Raw genomic sequence first — 20623 nt, forward strand, 5'->3', positions numbered from 1 at the left:
GGTCAGATTGATTTTGTTTTTTTGTGGTCATAGATTATTCATCTACACAGCTCTCCAAGTCTGTTGTCCAGTAACAGTAAGGAATCCCCGCTTCTTTCCCATTATTTTTCATTCAGGGTCTTGACAAAGACTTGACCATATCCTAACATAAAGTCCCTAAAGGTGAAGTCTTGGCAACAAAATAAACACCACATGTCATCTTATGTTTAATTTAGATTGTTTAATGTTAATTCCATGCTGTGTTTCAGTAAGAACAATACAGATTCCCTGTCTGTGGCTCCAGTCAGATATCCAGTAGTACAAATCAGCTCCAAGTTACACATAATGAAGCAACACAAAAAGAAACTGCAAAAGAAAAAACACCCTCTGAATGGCAGAGGAGCATCGATAAAAAGCAGGGGGAAGCAGCAGAAAAGAAAAATAGAATATTAATTCTTTTTAACTCATGCAAGTACGGATCTTCTTCATTTAAGGATGGGGCCAAATTAAGTCTACTCTTTTACACAAGTTAGAGAGCTCCCAAGTTTGTTTTTCCTTTTTTCAAACCACCAGCAAGAGATAAACCTTCAGAGAGCCAGAATGTGTGCACAGTTACAGTATTTCAGCACAAAGTACAGTCCAAAGACAACTACATGAACATGACAACAGAATCACTATGGTGTAAAAGTTAAGCACTTCTTTGCCCCACGTGGATATCGCGAATATTGCCAACTTCCTCTCAACTACTAAGTTAACAAAAAGGGCACTTGTACTCTTCCAAACTGCCCCTAAAAACGGTCAAATGATCTGCATGACATTTCATTAAAAACAGATAAAATAGCTCCCACAACTAATAGTCAACATTGTCAGTAATAAAAGTTAATTTCTGTAATTACATTAAGAAAAAAAAATTCTCAATACATCCAGCAACTGATAAAAATATTGAGGAAAAAAAAAGAAGAAGCAAAAAACAACAAAAAAATACAATAATGAAACCAAAAGATAACATTTTCAGAACTGCTTGTACCAGGACAAAATAAAAGAAACAATCCAGGGACCGCTTTCTTTATCTTTGCCTTTCTAACATTGTATTTCCTGCCTCAATTAAGTGGTATTTACTTGAACGATGTCAGGGCTAATATAAAAAAAAAAAAAAAAAAAAAAGGAGAGAAAAATTAACTTGTTAACTCCGTGGCCCTGTTGGGTCTTGGAGCTACAGAGGTGGAAGAAAAGGAAAAAGGACGACAAAGAGGAAAGTGACTTGTAGATGGATGGGTGGGGCGGTTGAGGAGGAGGAAGATGAAGGTGGAGGGAGTGCAGGGGGTGGGGTGAGGGTCTCAAGTTGTTGGCTGTTGGTGGCATAGTCTCACTGGGCCTCGTCCTCAGCGTCTTGCAGTGCCTCTTTGTTCTGTTCTTCACCTGGTGGAGAGAGATTTACTGTTAGCTCCTCTTTAAAACCTCACAAGATATCATCCTTCGGTAGTGCACAAGTGGCAGGCATGTCTGACGTGACAGGTGAAACTGAACACAAACCAAAACCTTGAGGAAATGAGGAGATTATGGTGGTAGCTATTTCGCTTAAGAGTTTGCAGCTTCTCTCTGAGTATTTGGCTTCCTGTCACTGCAATAACAGAAATGGTGACACTGCCCCCTTTGGACACCTTTATGTGTTCGGCGTAAGTTACCATAGTACCGAAGCAATGTAAAGAGAGTCACCTTCATGACACTGAATCACTAACCTGTTAATGTAACTTTTTCACCCTCCAAATATATGATGATAATGGCAGAGATATTCTGAATAGTCTTTCCTACAACAGACTGATATATGAACCAGGCTGGATGAGAATTATTAGAGGACTACAGACAAGACACTCAGATGAACAGAAGGTCTGCATTTTACGGCAGCATCCAAGTAGTAGTGGTACCAATAATTTCTAATAAATGCATGCACAGTGGTATTATGATTACCAGTGCATGGAACAGCGGGTTCGAATCAAGCCGACTGCAATTACTTGGTTGGTTTAATCTGCATATGCAAAACACTCATATCTTCAAATCCCTCATTTCAGCTAAATCTGACCCGTTTATCAGCCAAAGTGTTTTTAGAACTAATAGGTTGCATGCACCCTGTGAATACAATGAAAAACAAAGTGCAGTTAGCCTACCACTGCTACTGCTACAGAAACCGATTTTACCAAAGTGCCTGAAACAAGTTGAACTCCACTGAAATCTGCTTGGAGGACTTTGAGGCAGATTTTTCTTAGAGACAGATGATTTCACAAGGACTAAAGACTGACAAAAAACAAAAACTGGTAAATAAAGAGATAAATATCGAGAATGCAGAACAGTGTATTAGGGCAGGGCAACGTGGCCAGAAATATTTATCACGATATATGTTTGAAAATTTGCGATAAACGATATAACTGATGATATAATTGACGCCAGACAAAATGCTTTACAACTCCACAACTTTATTAATGCAAACCCCCCCCCAAAAAAACCCTTGTCAATGTATTTTCACTTAAACGAGCAGCTGTTTTTTTATGTGCATTAAAACTATAAAAAAAAAAATTTAACAGTGCAAATGCAAATTCTTTGCTGACAGTTTAACCAGTGGAAATTGGGCAACATATCCTGAGCATAACCATGTATAATATCCACAAAACTTAAGAGGTTATACACACACAATACGGTAATATTATGTTGAAGCACAGTACGTATCACTCCGCGAGGCTCCTGACTACGGTAGCCGTAATGCTCCGACAATCCATCAAGCGGTGCGGCTTCGTAGCTTACGAAGTCGTACTAAAACATTTTTTGACAGATTTCTGCGCGCCGTGTACCACATAAAATCGGTTCGGGGTCAGTAAACACAACCAGAATTCATACATAAGGCGCACCGGATTATAAGGGGCACTGTCGATTTTTCAGAAAATCGAAGGATTGATTTTAAGTGTGCCGTATTTTCCAAACAACACAGTAACAGCGACGGCCCGCTAGCATGCTCTACCAAAAATTGTGTTTTGTTGTGTATGTGACGGAAGAAAGCCAAACCAGCTCCACCCACTGAAGCTGCAGCATTTTTACAAACTAATTCTGGTTCATCCGTTTCATTCAACGATCCGCTTTCGCCCTTCTCATTCTCTGTCGCCGCCATGTGCGTATGAAAACAAACGCACTGCGCATGCGCGTTTTACCCATATTTTATCGCGATATTTCATTTTCTTATCGTTGCCTAACATTATACCGGTATTACCATGAACAGTATGATATGGCCCAGCCCTACAGTGCATGTAGAACTGTTTCCAGATTAGATTTCCCCCACAAACACTGTGCTCACAGCCAAAGCTGTGTGCCTGACACGACCATATTAGGGATATCCTCTCTCACTGACATCATACAGTGTTGAGTAGGAAAAAAAAGTGTTTAGATGTGATTACATGCACTGACACTGAGCTGATTCTTTAAATCTTTAGCCATCCACCACTGAAAATATGAAAATATAAAATAAAGAAAAGCATAATGGGTCCACTTTAGGTTCCATCAATATTTATTACTGTACTGTTATGTATGTGACTTGTTTATAAAGGGGGAAAAGAAACAAAACCCCAAACACTTGAATTTTGCAACTAGCAGAAATCTGTAAAGAAAACCTGCACGCTGGATGCTAATTTTCTACGGTTTCAGGTGTTGGGTGAAATGGTGCATTCATTTCCATAGTTTGGAAACAGAGCTCAAAGTGTGTGTTTGTGTGCTAGTGGTGGGGGGCAAGTTTTACATAAAACTCAACACCTTCAGTGTTAGCTTAGCTTAGGTTAACAAGCACCTCTAGAAGGCAATGGTTTTGGCAAACACTGCTATTTCCATTAAACTAATAATGACCCTGTTCTTGTTAGAGAACACCAAATACTGCAGCACTACTTTAAACGTGAACGTGAACATACCACTTGAATGGACCTGAATGTCTTTAAATGACTGACTGGCTATACTGGTCCACGGTGTGAAAGCATGCAAATAACATGATGTAAAGCACTGCTTGTGCACAGGTACAACGGGGAACTACTCATCACACTATACAAACTACCTTTAGTCAAGTGAGCCAGTTACATGAGACCAAAGATTAGAGCATGTCACCAAAAGTTAATACAAGATCCAAGTGAATGGGTGAGTGAGTGGGCTGAATTATTAAACCATGAGTGAGCTAGTGCAGAGAGGTAAAAACAAGCCACACACAACACACACAGAGCAAATGTGTGGGTGAGCAACACTTACAAAGTACAGTTAACATGGGAAATGTACAGGTTTGTTTCCTTTAGGACTCTACAGCAGAGGGAATGAGAAAAAGACAAGAGAGGTGATGAGTCACTGAAATAATAATAATAATAAAAAAAGGTCTTGGTGGATGCTCTGCAGCGTAGCTGATGCATACTGCTGGAATGAAAGGAATAGAAAAAAATGAATCAAAAAGGGCTGAATGATTTCTTTTTTGTAAATTTCTTACACCAAAAGTTGTTGCTAGTAACAGCTGAACAGCTACAAGAAGATCAGCTATGACAGATTTACTCTGCTGCACTTTATTAATCATTGTGGGACTTGGCGAACCAAGACAAATGCTGGCTGTATCAGCTTCATGTGTCATCTGTATGCAGATGACTGCGCTCTTTACGCCTTACAAGACAGCACATCCCTCTGTATCATTTCTGAGGTTCTGGTTAGAGACCAAAACAAGCTAGTGTTGTGCCATTACCACAGGTGTTGGTTTCAGGTAACTAGCCACACCTCACTAGTTAGGCAGTCGCTTGCCAAATAAACAGCTTTAGACAGCTGTTGTAATCTCAACCTCCATGTTTGAGCTTATTAACACAGTGTTTTAACTTAGTGAGGCCATCTAGGTATATTAACAGCCACCCAAGTTGTGGTGACTCACTTTGTCTGCTATTTTTTTTTCCCTTTTAAAGCTAAAGAGAACAACACTGTCTACAACTGATAGTCTTCTCACACTTGCCATTTGGGCCAGCTGACCAGGTAGCTTGAACCCTCAATATCAATCAGCTGCATCTCCAACATATCTGTCAGATCTATCTCAGCTGCACTGTCATGGACTGCAGTCAACCACTGCTGCAGTCTGGAAAACTACATAAACCAGAACCTGCAGCAGCTGGAGAACGAGTCCGTGTGGCTCCACATATTACATGTGTGAGCTAAACATGTGCAATTTTACAAAACTGGGCTCAGGCACACTACTATATCTGTAGTGATGAAGTTTTCTCTGTGTGGAATTTACTTCACACAAATTCATTCAAATTTTGATTCGACTGTTGAAAACAGTTTTTCTTAAATCACTCAGCACGAGAATCTAATTCTGACACAGGAACACAGGTTAGATGGGATGCCTCCAGTTCAGCGTCATGTCAACACAGCAATTAGCCCCCCCCCCCCCCCAAAAAACAAAAACTCTCTGTACCTCGACAGGCACACTGTGAGCACCTGACACAGTCCTGACGGCTGCTGTTGACTTGTTTTATTTTAAAATTGAAATTTGTGTCAAATTATTAACAAAAGGTGCATTACCACTGAAAAAACCCTCAGACCTATGTACGTGTTGACTGGAGGAACAACTCTCAGGGTGGGAATTTCATTGCTGACTGCTGGAAACTGACCAAGTGAGTTATTGTTTTCTGCAGCATAGTTACACATCCTGCATTTGGGATTGTCGGGCTATGCTGCTAAAGCACAAGGCTTGGTGTGCTAGAGGACTACGTGGTCTTAGAAAAATTCCTAGATATTAGTTCTTGGGAAATCCGAGTTCCCAGAACTTTCCATCGAAAAGCAGATTAGAGAAGACCTCTAACTTTTTTTTTCTAGCTGTCTAGTGTTTAAATTCTGCACAAACAGTCCTTGAGCAGGAATACCACTCAGCTTTTCAAGTAAACAAAAACAAAACGTAGCAACATGTCTGATTAGTTGTAACTGAATTGAACTGTTAGGCAGTTGATTTTCTATCAAGCCTTTTTCTATTATTTTTCGCAAGCTGTCAGTGAGACAAAAAAGCCATCAAGATGCTCACAGTATAAAGACACATTATAAGAACAAATGTAAGAAAGTGTTAAGGTGAAGATGAGTGGGTTAGTGTCAGCAGCTTGTCCTGGAAAAAGATCTGCATTGAGACACAGGTAGAAATACCATCATAGAAAAACACCTGATGAAATAAGCACACTACAGGACTGTTACCTTCTCCCTGCATATCTGAAGTCCATAGTGTCAGGTTGTCACGTAACAACTGCATGATAAGTGTGGAGTCCTTGTAGCTTTCTTCACTCAGTGTGTCCAGTTCTGCGATGGCGTCATCGAACGCAGCCTTTGCCAACCTGAGCAAACAAACGTGTGCTGAAATCACATCATGCTTCAGACAGAAAAATCATGTTTTTACTGATTATTTTTAAGCTGCGTTATGATTCCAGCTGTACGAAATCATGTAGCACTGTGTGTCTGGAACTCAGTATTGGGTAAATGTGAACATAAAGTCAAAGACAATCAAGAATGGCTTATAATATACAGCATTACTGCAAAGTCTAAGTCTAATCCTCAACCTATGGGCATGAGGAGGGCGAAGGTCAACCTCAAACAGGAGTTGAGTCAGGGTTCGTCATACAGTCCACTCAGCAGTGAGGGACAGTCTTGCTGTTATGTAATATACAGACAAAAAACAAAAAAAACAAACAGCTGCCCTGAGTTACAGTGACAGTGCTGCTGCAGTGATGGAGCAGTGACCTGCAAGCGCGGTCAGGTGAGTTGAGAATCTCATAGTAGAAGACGGAGAAGTTGAGGGCGAGCCCGAGGCGGATGGGGTGTGTGGGTGGCAGCTCTGACATGGCTAAGTCAGTAGCAGCTTTGTAGGCCACCAGACTGTTCTCTGCTGCCTCCTTTCTGTCGTTGCCAGTGGCAAACTCTGCCAGGTACCTGTGGTAGTCACCCTTCCTGCAAGTGGAAGGAAACAAAGAAACATTTCACATGTTATTTCCTGTGAAGTGTTCCTGACAACGGTTTCCTGTGTCGATAAATACCCCAGCCCAAAAAGATAGCTGTACTTGATGACCAACCAGAGGAAGTTACTGTATTTGTCTGATAATTAACATCAAGGCTCTTACATTTTGTTGTAGAAGACCTTCGACTCTCCTATCTTAGCAGATGGCAGTAGGTGCCTTTCAAGTGCTTCCAGAATTTCATTACAGATGTTCTTCAGCTCCTTCTCCACCTGTTGATAAAAAACACACTGATTCAGTGATCCTCTTCTTCTGACACAATCTCCAAGTATCAATTTGGATTCCTGCTCCTGTGTAATTTCAGAATCCAGTATGAGAAATTCTGCCCGTTTCTGCAAAGGTTCACGTTCAAGATCCATCAAGATCAAAAAAGGATCCAATAACTTGGGACAACAAACACATATCTGTGGTCTCTTTAGGACCTTTATCACTCCCTTTAAACTCCCTGCTAACAACATTTGTAATATCTTTAATATTTGGCATTTATTAATCCAATTAGGATGTTGCTCAACGCTTATCAGAAGCTCAAGAGTGTTTCCCCACACGAGCAGGCCACCCAAGTACACTCAAGCATTTTTGACTTTTCTTTTATCCCTTTGAAAAACGCAACACCATCAGCAGCCATTTTTCTTGCACAGACAGCCTCCGTACTCCTATTCTGTTGCTGCTGACCAAACAGACTCACTGTCCATCAATACTACTTTTCCACTGAGTCTCTTATCCCACCAAATAACTGGCTCCAACTCCACCCTCTGGGACTGCAGCTTGGAACTGGAGTCTACACTTATCTCCTATTTATTTGCAAATATTTTACAAACTAATTACTGTGTTACAGAGAACCTTATAACTGGTATTATTTAATAATTCCCACATGTGCATGCACATAGCAGCCCATTCTTCACCACAAACAGAAACTAAATCTGTGGGAAACACTGCCATATTTGTAAACCGATTCCCTTCAACCTTTATTTAAACTCCAACCTAACAACCTCTTTAATGGACCACTTAGAGTAGCTTTAATATTTGATATTTACTAAACAATCAGGATGTTGCTCAAAGCTTATCGAATGGCGTGCCAGTGATAAGAAATGTGTCTGCCAGGGACTTAGAGAGCTACTAACAAAATCAAGGTGTACTCTCCCTGAATCCAATTATGTCATTGACTGCAGTCCAAGTGCCTCTCCCATCTCTGACACTCTCTGGCCTCTCCCATTATAACAGCAGCTCTTATTTCCCTTCATAAAAAAGGCAAGAGTGGAGGACTTGCCAACTATGACTCAGATGCAGTCTGTCCAGTAGCTGCTCAGAGTGTGCATCGCTAATGTGTGTTTGTGATCTCGCACTAACACAGCCGATCTTTATAATGAGAACACATTCTGGATGCTGAGACATTACAGAACAATCTAAAACAGAAATCTAAGCTTGAGCCTTTCTCGAGTGCTTTACCTTTTGCCTGTATTCCCGGATCATCTTCAGTTTCTCTTCTCCGCCCTTGTTCTCTTCCCTCTGTTCGATACTGCTGATTATCCTCCAGGAGGCTCTCCGAGCTCCGATCACATTCTTGTAGGCCACTGATAGTAGGTTCCTCTCCTCCACTGTGAGCTCCACGTCCATGTCTGCCACCTTCTTCATAGACTCCACCATCTCTGTTAAAAGAAATGCCCAGGATTTGCCAACAGTTTTATTTTTGTCATGTCTCTTGAGAGTATGCCTCATTGGCAACATTGTCAACCTAATCTGACGTGCCTCACAAATTCATGGGTTTCGGGCTGATAATCATAATAAATGAAACAGTCGGACGCCTGGCAAACCGTGCCCAGAGATGACATGCAAGAAAGGGTATTGATGTGAGGTGACAGACAGTGTTAAAGAGTAAATGCTGAGGCAGTTTCTTCCATCTCTGGCACCAATCCAACAAACACACACACAGAGACATAAACTGGTTACTTGCTTAAGCGATAAGCAATGCACTTCTCAGTTTAAGCTGTGTGCCATCATTTACCGCTGGGAGGGGTTTAACCCTTTGAAAGTCGGTTAAACGGATAGTACGGATGGAAAAGTGGCTGATGTAATTTAGCAAACATCTGACTCCCCGCCCCTCCTCGCCTCACCTTAAAATATGAAACCTTCAAAGAAAAAAGAAAAGAAAAAGGAAGAAAAAAGAAACCTTTACCTGACATGTTAAAATTTCATTAAGCTGAAGAGTGATCGAATAGATTTGCATTAGCCAGTAAACCATTTAGCCAGTAAACCATAAATCTCTCTGCAAATACACTCGGTTCAAATCCCGTGAATGAGTCATGGTACATTCACTTAACGTTACTGAGCAACGTGTGACCGGGTGGCAAAGGCAGTCGTCTAAAAACAGCCTGTACACGGCCTGTAATGGTATGACAGTGTTATAGGAGTGCACCGGGGAGAGGAAGAGGGGGTCGTTTCTGCCAATCGATCTGTCCAGCTTGCTTGCATGGGAACACCCCACGAAGTGAACATCTGACCTCCCACTCCCTGCTAATACACATTGGTTTCAAGGTGCTAATCCTCCTAGTATCTGCAACAGAATGGCGTAAAAGTTGCCAGGTCAATAAACGGAGTCAGTTATAAGCAACGAGTGCTGCTTATATCGAAAAGAAGCACTGGCTCATGTGTAAAGTTACACAGCTAGCTGGTGCAGGGGAGGCAACTCCTGACAGCTCACGCTCCACTAATCCGCCATTTTGTTGTAGCCCCTTCGCTAATGCTAGCCAATGTCTGTGACATCCGCTCACTTTCCTCAGAACAAACAGGTTTCGTGCTCACGAACTGTTTTAATGTCGCAGTACTGTCACCGGACAAAAAGCCATACGTCTTGGCCAATAAACAGTTGGAAATCTGCGATGGTAGCTGCATTAGCCATGTAGCCTGCCGCGGCTAGCGTTGAGCTACACAGCAAAGCGGTGCTCGGTTAAGGTTAGCTAGCACAGTAAAAAAAAAAAATCCCATCGGCGAACATGTCCCACTCCAAGCCGGCCCAGAGATGGTGCCTTACCGTCATATCGCTCTGCCTGCTCGGCGAGTTTCGCCTGATAAACTAGATCCTCTCGCTCTCCCATTGTGTATCAAGATACAGGTAGCGTAGCAAAAGGGCTAATCAAAGTGACAGATCGTTAGTGCAAAACACAGTGGTGATGTGCCAGCCCTGTCTGTGGCTCCTTCAAACCAACTGGGTCGATGAGTGCTGTTCCGCCCCACCGGCAGCGCTGGGATGGAGTAAAGATGGCGACCAGCTTCATCCGGGTACTGCGCATACGCACAAGACTCACCGACTCCGATGCTTCCTCCTCTATTGTTTTTTTTTTCTTTTTTTGAAGAGAAAAGCAAGAAAAGCAAGAGTAATAACGATAAATGCAGGCGTTGAATTACATCTACGGTATAGTGTGTTAACACCACCAGTTTCTGTTCCTGGTCTATGATATTTATAGCGGTGCAATTCTGTATTTTTTGAACTACATAAATAATACAAAACGTAGCTTGTACTCCAAAATACAGGACAGCATCATTAGACTGTGGAGCTCAGTGTGCCACAGAAAATTCTCAACGTAACAGACAATATGGTTCTCCTTTATTTTACCTCAACATTTTCACAGATATTAACACACTTTAACATTTCAAGTAAGGTTTGAGAAGGGATAATAGTAGCCGTGCTCATTAGAGCAGACCAATCCCAAAATAACAGTATCGTTACCAACACTGGTATTACTATCTGATCAATACTAGCGTGACAAGAGCAACATTCTGTTTGCGTTTTCTAAGTCTTCTAGAGGTATTGGTAATACTCGCCATGTATTTACTTGGTATTGGATCGATACTAAAATTTGCAGTATTGCACAGCACTACTGCTTACAAAGTAATGTTCCACTTTATTGTAAAATGTTTTTTAATTGTCAGTAGCAACAGTTGGTCTTGAACAGCAGTCATTACTGTCATTTTTTTGTGCGAACTATAATGTACATATTGATTAAAAGTCTGTGTTCTAGCTTTAAGTGTTTGCCATTCACACTAGTGTAAATAAAAAGTTGAAGGTATAGCTAGAAAAGCCAGCATTAAAATACAGGTTAGTCTCCCTCCACGTTTTTTGGAAGTGATGGTTGACTCAAGGTGTAGGTAGTTTACCAGCATATACAAATCTAACACACAAAACGAGTCATTTGTCATGGGTTTGACTTTATTTACTAGTATATTAACACATTACATGCTACAGAAAATAAAAAGGTAATTTGTCTTGAAAGAATATAGTGTTATAATAAAATGGCACATTTTGATATTAACACAATTACCACTGCTGTTTTGCCACCCCTTCCTTTGCATGAAAGGAAATGAATGACTTCATGCAGGGCTACTAAAAAAATACTTCTTGGTGGTTTCATTGGCAACACAATTTATAAAGGTAATGATTTATGTAGCTAAGCACGTGCCATAGGCAGTATGAGTGACACAGAAGTCAGATTTGATCAAAATTACAGATAAAAATGAACCTTATCAGAAAGCTGGCAGCAAAGATGAATGCAATTTCATCAACCGGATTATCTTTTAGTAATATCTTTAAATAGGAAATATTACAGTATTGAAGCTGGATATGGCCAACACAAAAAGGAAATCTGAAAGCGAGACTGAAGATATTGGGCAGAACTATGAGGACAGAGAAGCAACGAGTAATGTCAATCTAAAGAGCACAAATATCAATGCAGAATGGATCAGATAAAATCAAATTTCATCTCCTTTAATCTCAAACACTGGAGGATTTCACTTTCAGCATGGAGCCCCCTTCTGAATGCTGTCACAGTGCCACCTAAGGGCTGCTCAAGGAGGTGGCCAGAAACACTGTACCATTATTTCTGAGAGGAACCCTTCACATGGAAGAGAAATCAAGTTCTCACAGATCAAATTCAAAGTTGAGCAGGTTAACTCTGGTAAAGATTTAAGCCGCACACCCAGCCTGCTTCAATCCAAGCCAGTCTGCATTTTGATAAATGATGGGGATGATTGTCAGGTGTCAACAAGTAAAACCGATTCAATTTCACAAAGACAGGGGGGGGGAAAGGCAATCTAGACCACTACTTAGAATGTGGGAAATAAAGAAAACAGAGAGAGGAATAAAGCAGTAAAGCAGATTTGGCTTGTGCATTGTAACTTAAAGGGCTTTAAATTAAAGACTGACAAAAAGGATTAACTGAGGAAGCACAAATGAAACAAAGGCCCATAAGCCTGAGGATTAAAAGAGCACACTGGTGGAAGATGGCAACAACATAGTTAAAAGGTTAAAAACAAAAAACGGCCAGGGATCAAATATTTCCACCAATTTCTCTTTTCTTGGACACACTTGACAAGATCTGAACACAGAGTCAGTTCTGTTACAGTAAATCCTGTGAGCTGAATGGAGAGCACTAACATGTAAAGACAGTACTAACTAGTATAGTGGACAGCCTACATTCACTCTGTTCAATCATGTACATCACACGCAGAATGAGAACACCATGGCCCTTGTGAGGGGCTTGGGTGGGGGGCAGACGTGCCTCCCCCATAAGTCAGTTCGTTCATTTTGCACCCTTCACTCCCTCCCAACATGCAGCAGTAAAAAGTGTTTCGCCCCTTGGTACTAAACCAGCTATGAAGAGAACTACAAAATAACAAAAACAAACAAACAAACAAAAATAAATCAATATTTATCATGTAATGATAATCACATAGTACGTCATTTCATAACAGTATGTTCTTATTTTTTCTTACAAAAAAAAGACTACTTGGTGGTACTTGGTCATAGGTGATTGCTGGATAGGTATTTGAAGTGAGAGAATGTAGTGTTGCCTTTATCGCATCCACCTCCTTGACAGTCTCGCAGCTTCTCTGCTTGGCTGCTGGGGCTAGAACTATGGCTATAGCTACATGAAGTTGCTCCGAGCTGCTGGTCTTCACTCAGTTCTCCGTTTGACACCAGGCAGGAGGGTAAAGTGAGTGTTGGACTGGGTCTTCTCCTCGAGAACAGCAAGCCTCCAAAACCGAGCTCAATCATTTCCCATGGAGATCAGTTAAATCTCTTTTCTAAAATGTTGCTGCTGTATTTGATCACACTGGAGTTGTGGGTAACACAGAATAGTGCTGCATTCATGTCCAATATGAAGGAAAATGTAGAAGAAAAGAAAATAATGGAGCCATGTTTGACTGTGCTGCTCTGATCAGGCTTAGTATCAAGATCAGAAAATGGAAGAGGCTATGTCCAAAGGTTAGCACGTGCAGTCTTCTTTGTTTAACTCTAAACTTCAAAGAAACCTGATTAGTGTGTAGCTGTTTTCCTTCTCCTTCATGCTAACTGCAACCGGCTGATTTAGCTAAGCTAACTATCTCCACCTTCATATTCACCGTGTGGAAATGAGAGGGTTGCCTACTGTCCTCTAAGACTAAGCACATACAAAACCGGGATTGCTGCTGGATTCCCATCTGACATCAATGCAGCACAAGTGACCCCACAGTGTTCCACGATGACAGATGAAGAAACAACAGCAGTTATCTACAGGCTCTGACACAGAAAGAGGAAGTGGTTGAACTCTGCGCCGAGGAGTCTCCCGAGGAGTGAGTGTTGATAATGTGTCTACGATGGAGGGAAGGTTCTAAAGGGTGTCGCCTAATCCACAGACGGGCGAGTCACTTTGTATCTGTTCCACTGTAGATGACTGAATTCGGTCTGTCAGTAAGTGAGGGCAGGTGGGGGATGCGCAGGGTAACTGTGTCTACGTAAGAGGGTATGTGCATTACAAGTCTAGTGAGGGCCAGTTTTGTTCTCAGTGATTCTCTGAAACTGTACTTGGTGCAGATAAAAGCTGGAGCTGTGAGGTGAAGTGGGGAGAGGACGTAGAATGAGGCAAAGGTGGGGAGGGGAGGAGGGGCGAGGAAGGGTCTACCACTAGTGTCCAGGTAGAGGCCCGGTGGTCCGCTCTCAGCTGAGCTCGTCCTCGGCATTGTGCTGGTCCAGCAGTTTGACATGCGTGAAGGGAAAGTGGCCGCGCTTGCCTTTGCATTCCCCCTCCCATTGGCCGTTCACGTTGATTTTGGTCACCTTCACCATGTCCCCCACCTGCACAGGAAGAGAGGAGAAACTATGAGACACAAGCTCAATCCAACTGTCCTCTCAAAAACCACCATGTCACATGCAGTTGCGTTCATCATTAGAGTTTCTTAGCAGTAACTGTAATGATGAACAACCAGACTGACTCAGATGCTTGGAAAAACATTTGAAGCAAGCAAGAGATGCGAGTGATCTGTAGGCGAGGGCTTGCTCCTGGGTGAAGTAATGCATGATTACAGGTGACCTGCACAGGGAGGGGAGTGTCCGGTGTCACTGAACCTGCGCAAACAAAGAGCAGCAGACAGTTCCAAAGTTCAAGTCTGTGAAGGCGATGACTTAACGGCATAAGATCTATCTGATAACATTTACCAGACAGGTGCAGCTGTGTCAAAGAATTTGCAAGACAGGTTTTTATATCCCGGATGTGAAGCCTCTGAGAGGTATTGCGCTCTGTGCACCCAATACTGCTGCTTCAAATAGGTAATGCAGTTTAGCCAGTTTTATTTATCGAGGTAGCTGAAAAGTCTCTACAATTAATTGTCACGAGTTATTATTTTTTTGTATCAGAATTAAGGCGATTGAACACCTGGCATTGTTTTTGATCATTATTTGGTCCACAAAATGTGAGAAGAGGGTTTAAAAAAAAAAACAAGAAAGAAAAAAAACTCAGGTTGCTGGTTTTGTCCCACCAGCAGTATGCAGAGCCTGTTGGAGGATATGAGTAATAAAGGAAGAGGAACTCCTGGAGACAGTTTTCATACTGTATCATTACCAGGTCTCAGACAAATAGTGCATCAATAGACTACACACAACTCTTCATGAGCAAACACTGGCAATAGTGGATATAATAGCTATCATCACTACTGCAAAACAGACAATTAGTACAGTTCTTGACATTTAAAAATGTGCTTATGCCTACAGTGAGCAACTACTGCACCACAACTACTTGAACTGGTTTGTAACAACATGCATTCATGTTAAATTCTGGTCTACAACATTTGAGTAATACTGATATCTTTAATTTTTTTTTTAGTTAAGGCATCTAGGTTGTGGAATTAAGTACCACAAAGCATCAGTGGGTGCAGTACTTTTTAGCATTTTAAGTATGGTTTACAAATGTGGTTAAAAGATTCTCATTCTTGTTGCCATAAAGTTGTGAGAGTGATACTTGTGGTTAGAAATGTCTTGCAGTGATGAAATGCTTGTTATCTTTTCTTTTGGCATTGTGCTCTAGCTGTAAAACCATTAAGGGCGTTTCACTGTGTGAATCCATGTGTTAGCTTTGAGTTACCACAAGTTATTGCTATCATTTAGCAATACTGGTGCATCATGAAAAGCCTGCACCCAAGAACTACAGATGGAAAGTTTCTTTTAGCTATATCTAGTGCATGTATTGCAAATAAATAAATGAATCAAATTTTTACTTGGATGATCATTAAGCTGTTTGGGGACTGTGTAGCACAGCGGTCCCCAACCCTTGGGCCTCGGACCGGTCCGTGAGTCGTTTAGTACCGGGCCGCGAGAGTTGAGGCTCAGGTGTGAAATGTATGGTTTTCAGGGTTTTTATCGGTTTTCAGCGTTATTTTGTTATTGTTTTTATTGGTAACTCGGTTTTCCTGGGTCTTTTCACGTGTGTTATGAATAAATCTTCTTTTTTTTCGGTACCGGTACTAGTTTTATTTTGTTGTATTTATCCGCGACACCTTAAAGGCCGGTCCGTGGATTGTCGGGCATAAACCGGTCCTTGGCGCAAAAAAGGTGTAGCACACGGTTTACAGATTTTGATCTTTTAGATTTTTTTTAGATTTAGATTTTCTCCCTTTTCAGTTAATTAAACTGATTACTTTTTACTTAATAATGTAACTTTACTGAACTAATTTCTATTGTATGTTGTGCACCATATTTGCACTTGTTCACTAATCCTGTAGTATCCAGTGTGGGCGTGTATGACAAGTTCTAGGATGGCAGTTAATGTTAGCTAGAATATTCTGCATGTTATTTCATACTGAGCCGTTTTATCTTTACAGTTCAGTTACTTATGCTGCGTTTTATTTCCCTTAATGGTAGAGGCTGTGGCACTATGGGTGCAGTGGCTTAGTGGGTTTATGATCACCATCGTTTGCAGAATGATCCTCTTCACACTGACTTTTAAGTGGATTATCACGCTCTATATAAAAGCATTACAAAAGTAACGATTAATGATGTCATTTATTATCACTATTTCCAGTATGTAATAGGTAGGAAGATAGGTAAACGATTACCTAAGACAAAGGTTGGTTATGAAAACATTCATTAGTTGAAAATACCAGTGTTTACATAAAAAGGACTTTACTGAACACATTTAAATGCCAATTCCATCCATTTAAACATATTAAAGCTTTAACTTGAGTTCTGTGTATTCAGTGTAGTCCCTGCAGTAAGGACTACAACTACAAGAGTTTCTTGATTTGTTTTTTATGTTAATGACGACGATGATGTACTGATGACGTAAAAGCAGGTGCAGGCAACGGCAGACTAGCTGAGCTGGTGAAGAATAGTTACTGCTTTCAACCACAATGGCCAACAAAGTACTTGCGGTTGTAGTAGGAGGGGAATGCTATGAGGTTTTAGTATTATAGTCAGTCTGCCTCCCTGCACACAACTCTAACCTTGTTACTAGGTCAACACACTTCAAACAGAAAAAGCTCAAGGTATCCAACAACAGTAAGATACCTGAATGATCCTAAAACAGAGTAGTGCCAAAAGGAGGAGGTAAAAGGTATTTTTGGTATTTCTGGTAAAGATATTTTAAATCTTCATAATTTAAAAAAGTATAACAGATTAAAAACAGCATGTTATAAATAGTTTAAATCTAAGGCAAGATATTGACATTATTGTCTAAATTACACCTAAATAAAATAATCCACGTTCTGGTCTGAACAAATTGAATAAAAAGCACCAGTGCAGCCAGTCGGATGTTAGTCTGGATCTCTGGAACTGACCTAAAAACAAGTTTGTCACATCTGCAACTTATAAGACGTTTCAAAAATAAGAAAGAAACTTTGTATTAAGAAATTATATATAATTTACATAGAAAATTGGTGACATGTTCAATATTTATTTACCTGCTGTATATAGTCAGACTCTTGTCTGCTGTCTTTGATGTGTTTAATAATAAAACGAATGCTTTCAATATCACTGTGACATTTCAGTTCAACTGATATGAAAGTTTTATGCAAATGAGGGTTAGTGTTTAAGAGAGGTGAAAATTCTTTAGGAACTGATTACAATTTAGTAAACTATTAAATATTAGTATGACGACATGCTAATTTAAAGAATAATAGGAATAATTAGCAGCTGCAGCGCCAAACTCAGTCCACAGCTACTGGAATTACACATGTTCTCGGTAACATATCTACTACCTTTATCTCCAACTATATGGACTTCGACCTTTATGATGACTCAGGCTTAGGTACATTTCTATAATAAACTCCAGCGACAATGACATCTCTGTGAAGCTGACATGTTTTGTGCCTCAGAATTGAGAAAACAAGTGAATAACCAGAGTCACATGAAGCAGGATTTAAATATTGCAAATTAACTGCTCAAGATAAACAGTGATCTTTACCATCAAGGAAATGTAAGCTAATAATTAACTGTCCAGTACTGCCATGATGAGCAACTGATGGCCAAACAGAGTGGCGAAAACGCATTGTCTCATATGGGCCTAACCCAGAAAGGTCCTCCACAGGTGAGAGTGGCAGAATCCAGTTCATACAAAGGATGTCTCTGTCATATGCGAAAATAAATTTCAAGTAAATTGAAGCTATTTTTCTGGCTGCTGAACAAGCCAGAGAAATAGCTTGTTCATCAGAATGAAAAGCAAAATGTGGGTAGATGTGTCTTTAGCCATCCAACAGCAGAGGAGCAGAGACAGAGCACGCTCAGTTTAACCTCCTAGTCCCATTTGTGGCTCAGCTGGACTCCTGGCTTCACAGAGACCAGAGGAAATGGTCCTGTTCCCAAACACAAACTATTTCCTTCCCCAAATGACCTGCTCCGTGGGAGCCCCGCTCTCACTTCCGGACAGTTTAACAGCCCAGCCGCTGTGAGCAGCACTTAATGGCAGTCATACTTTGAGTCTCCTATTTAGGTTCAAATCTGAGGGAAAGCGCAAACACTCGTCAACTGACTAGAGCACAAGTCTACAAGGAAGAATCCAGGGTATTAATAACCACTGTGTAGAGACTTGCAGGTCAGTCTGTAATGGTGCTGGACTGATTTCAACAGAGAAATTAAAAGAGCAGATTAACTACAGAACCTAAAAGAGAGCTGCTTAATCACTTTCTGACCTTGATTACTCTTCACCCAGCTCAACAAATAATGAGGAAGAACTGGCCGAAAGCACAATGGGGAAAGAGAGCCAAAGAATGTGAGTTCAGTCTCGATAAGCTAAAAGGGCTGGATCTACATCCGTCTTCCTAACTATCTCCTAGCTTCCAGTGCATGTTATAAGGAGAAAAAAAAAATTAAAATACCCATACAGCCATATTTACCTCTAGAGCCAGGGCTGTCTTGTCATAGGCATTAGGCACCCTCTTCTGTATTGCCCTGGCATAGACAGGTCCGTTCTGGAGGTTTGGGAGGGGTGTGGGTTGGGCGTACTGGCTGGGGTCTCCCAGCAGTGGAGCGCCAGACGGTCCTGCAGAGCCGTCAGAGTTCCCCAGCATCCCCATCCCACCAGGTGCAGCACCGGACATGCTAGACCCCGCCACCGAATTGGGGGATGCCGGTCGGTACTTCTCCACGTACGGCACTGGGATCATCCCTGTGCGACCTTCTGAGTTCTGGGCGTTCCACCACTGCTCCTCTGGTTTCTCAAGAACTCGGAGGATATCACCTTTCCTGAATGGGAGATCCTCGTCGTCGTTGCCGGGGAAATCAAAAAGTGCCCGAACATACTCATCCTCCAGGCGTGGTGGGGGGCCTCCACCGGGGCCAGCACTCATGAAAGTGGGGTGCTTAGATTTGTTGATGGGTTCTATTAAGGTGGTGGTATCCAAGTAGTGGATTTTATAGAACTCTAGCAAAGCAGGTAGTGCATCAAACTCCTGGTCGCCGATACGGAACCTTGGATGGGCCAAACCTGGAGAAAAAGAGGGAGGGCAGGTAAAAGGTGAAGTTAGAAGCGAAAAATTAAATCATAACTCACTCGAAACACTCCTTTCCTTATCTATTAGTGTTCACATCTGGGAAATCTAAAGGCAGCCTATTTATGTACACAAGTATGATGGTGATGATTTCCAACATGACCAGGAAGTCTTTCAGTTTCCTTATTTTACATTTTTCTCATACATGTCGTGTTTCTTCCAGTAAGTGTTCTGGAAAATGCATGAGGGAATACAACAAATATTGTGGGAGAAGACAACCAAGCAGACGCTTTTTTCAGATCAAAGCCTGCCAAAATCAGTCTATGAGAGACCCCCCCCCCCCCCCTTCTTTTTTAAGGTGATTTGCTTCCAGTTTGACAAGTTGGCTTATATAATGTTACGCCGGGCCTGACTTGCACTGATACTGTGCGCTATTTAAGAACGCATACCGCCCACGCAGGAACCTATAGACACACAAACCATCAATTTGTGATTTCTTAAAAACAGTGTGTTGCATAACGCACAGAGAATTGTCCGTCTGAGCTAACGTCAAACTGAAACATGTTTCAGTGTCTGGCCTGCCAGGAAAATGTACTATTGCGCATCTTCTTTGGTGCAAGTCATGCAAGAATGGTCACATCAGCATCTCCTAATATCAAGCCTTCCCCCACCCCGTACCCCCAGCTCTGCTAGCTTACCTGGACCAGATTGTCGGTTGTTGCTGATGCTGTTAATTATATAATGCGAGACTTTGGAGTTCTCTGACACCGAAAGCACGTAGTCGCCGGGGCTGGTGATGGAGTCCCGAACCAGAAACACGCCATGCCTCTGCCCCTGCAACAGAGACACAGCCTCCTGCCTGCTCAACCGACCCCAGTACCAACTACCACGGTCCTCCGCGTCAAAATTTCCAGCCATGATAACCACTCCAAAGCCGAGGCTTCACCGGGCCTTCCCTGCTCTCCCTCCCGTTATCCACAGGCAGAGCGTTCAACTCATACAAAAACTTTAGCGCCTAGAGCACGTTTAGTAAACAGGCGACATCCGCAGCTGGCCGTTTGGGCATCAATTCTCCGACACTGAAGCTCAAGCACCTAATAAAAAGGGACTCTGGCTCGGTTTGTGCTCAGAAGTCAGCTCTGTCCGTCCTATTATACGTTTTAACGCCACAAATCCTGCTACAATCCAGCCGCCGATGACAACTAACTTCAAAAACTGAAATGGCGGATACGCGAAAACAAAAAAAGACCCTTCTCACCGGATATGATGTATCACACTTACGGCGCACGCGCCGGCGTGACAGCATCAGCTTGTCGTCTCGTCCATCATCCTCTTCGAGCGACGTCTTTTGAAAAACAAGCACGAAAATACTT

The 20623-nt window shown here is 41.8% G+C and overlaps 2 protein-coding genes across 3 annotated transcripts; both read right to left on the reverse strand.

Annotated features, from left to right (window-relative positions):
• Nucleotides 1-200: 200 nt before the first annotated feature.
• ywhae1 (tyrosine 3-monooxygenase/tryptophan 5-monooxygenase activation protein, epsilon polypeptide 1) lies at nucleotides 201-10298 on the reverse strand. 2 transcript variants are annotated; one of them, XM_005944694.3, is made up of 7 exons: nucleotides 10051-10298; nucleotides 8469-8668; nucleotides 7128-7234; nucleotides 6751-6957; nucleotides 6211-6347; nucleotides 4252-4299; nucleotides 201-1398 (listed from the first exon to the last, which is right to left on the reverse strand). In XM_005944694.3, the coding sequence occupies exons 1-6, from the start codon at nucleotides 10112-10114 to the stop codon at nucleotides 4292-4294; spliced, it is 723 nt and encodes a 240-aa protein (XP_005944756.1). In that variant the 5' UTR covers nucleotides 10115-10298; the 3' UTR covers nucleotides 201-1398; nucleotides 4252-4291. The 2 variants fall into 2 exon arrangements, with proteins under 2 accessions (XP_005944756.1, XP_005944754.1); XM_005944692.3 differs by lacking the exon at nucleotides 4252-4299 and having other exon boundaries at nucleotides 10051-10297.
• Nucleotides 10299-11205: 907 nt separating this feature from the next.
• Nucleotides 11206-20512, reverse strand: crk (v-crk avian sarcoma virus CT10 oncogene homolog). The gene is made up of 3 exons (XM_005944695.3): nucleotides 19949-20512; nucleotides 18657-19246; nucleotides 11206-14130 (listed from the first exon to the last, which is right to left on the reverse strand). The coding sequence occupies exons 1-3, from the start codon at nucleotides 20166-20168 to the stop codon at nucleotides 13993-13995; spliced, it is 948 nt and encodes a 315-aa protein (XP_005944757.1). The 5' UTR covers nucleotides 20169-20512; the 3' UTR covers nucleotides 11206-13992.
• Between the last annotated feature and the right edge of the window lie 111 nt (nucleotides 20513-20623).

This window comes from Haplochromis burtoni, unplaced genomic scaffold (genome assembly GCF_018398535.1).
Source record: "Haplochromis burtoni strain Fernald_Lab_line unplaced genomic scaffold, NCSU_Asbu1 Contig_417, whole genome shotgun sequence".
In the NCBI taxonomy this organism is placed as follows: Eukaryota; Metazoa; Chordata; class Actinopteri; order Cichliformes; family Cichlidae; genus Haplochromis; species Haplochromis burtoni.

What these genes read in the sequence shown, in the direction of transcription:
- crk (XM_005944695.3), bottom strand. Translation starts at nt 20,168, where the DNA reads ATGGCTGGAAATTTTGACGCGGAGGACCGTGGTAGTTGGTACTGGGGT. An exon ending in CAACCGACAATCTGGTCCAG is followed by an intron (nt 19,247 to 19,948) that starts GTAAGCTAGCAG and finishes CTTTTTCTCCAG; the next exon opens with GTTTGGCCCATCCAAGGTTC. An exon ending in AGACAGCCCTGGCTCTAGAG is followed by an intron (nt 14,131 to 18,656) that starts GTAAATATGGCT and finishes CTTCCTGTGCAG; the next exon opens with GTGGGGGACATGGTGAAGGT.
- ywhae1 (XM_005944692.3), bottom strand. Translation starts at nt 10,114, where the DNA reads ATGGGAGAGCGAGAGGATCTAGTTTATCAGGCGAAACTCGCCGAGCAG. An exon ending in GCAGGCAGAGCGATATGACG is followed by an intron (nt 8,669 to 10,050) that starts GTAAGGCACCAT and finishes TTCTTTTAACAG; the next exon opens with AGATGGTGGAGTCTATGAAG. An exon ending in AAGGTCTTCTACAACAAAAT is followed by an intron (nt 6,958 to 7,127) that starts GTAAGAGCCTTG and finishes TTCCACTTGCAG; the next exon opens with GAAGGGTGACTACCACAGGT.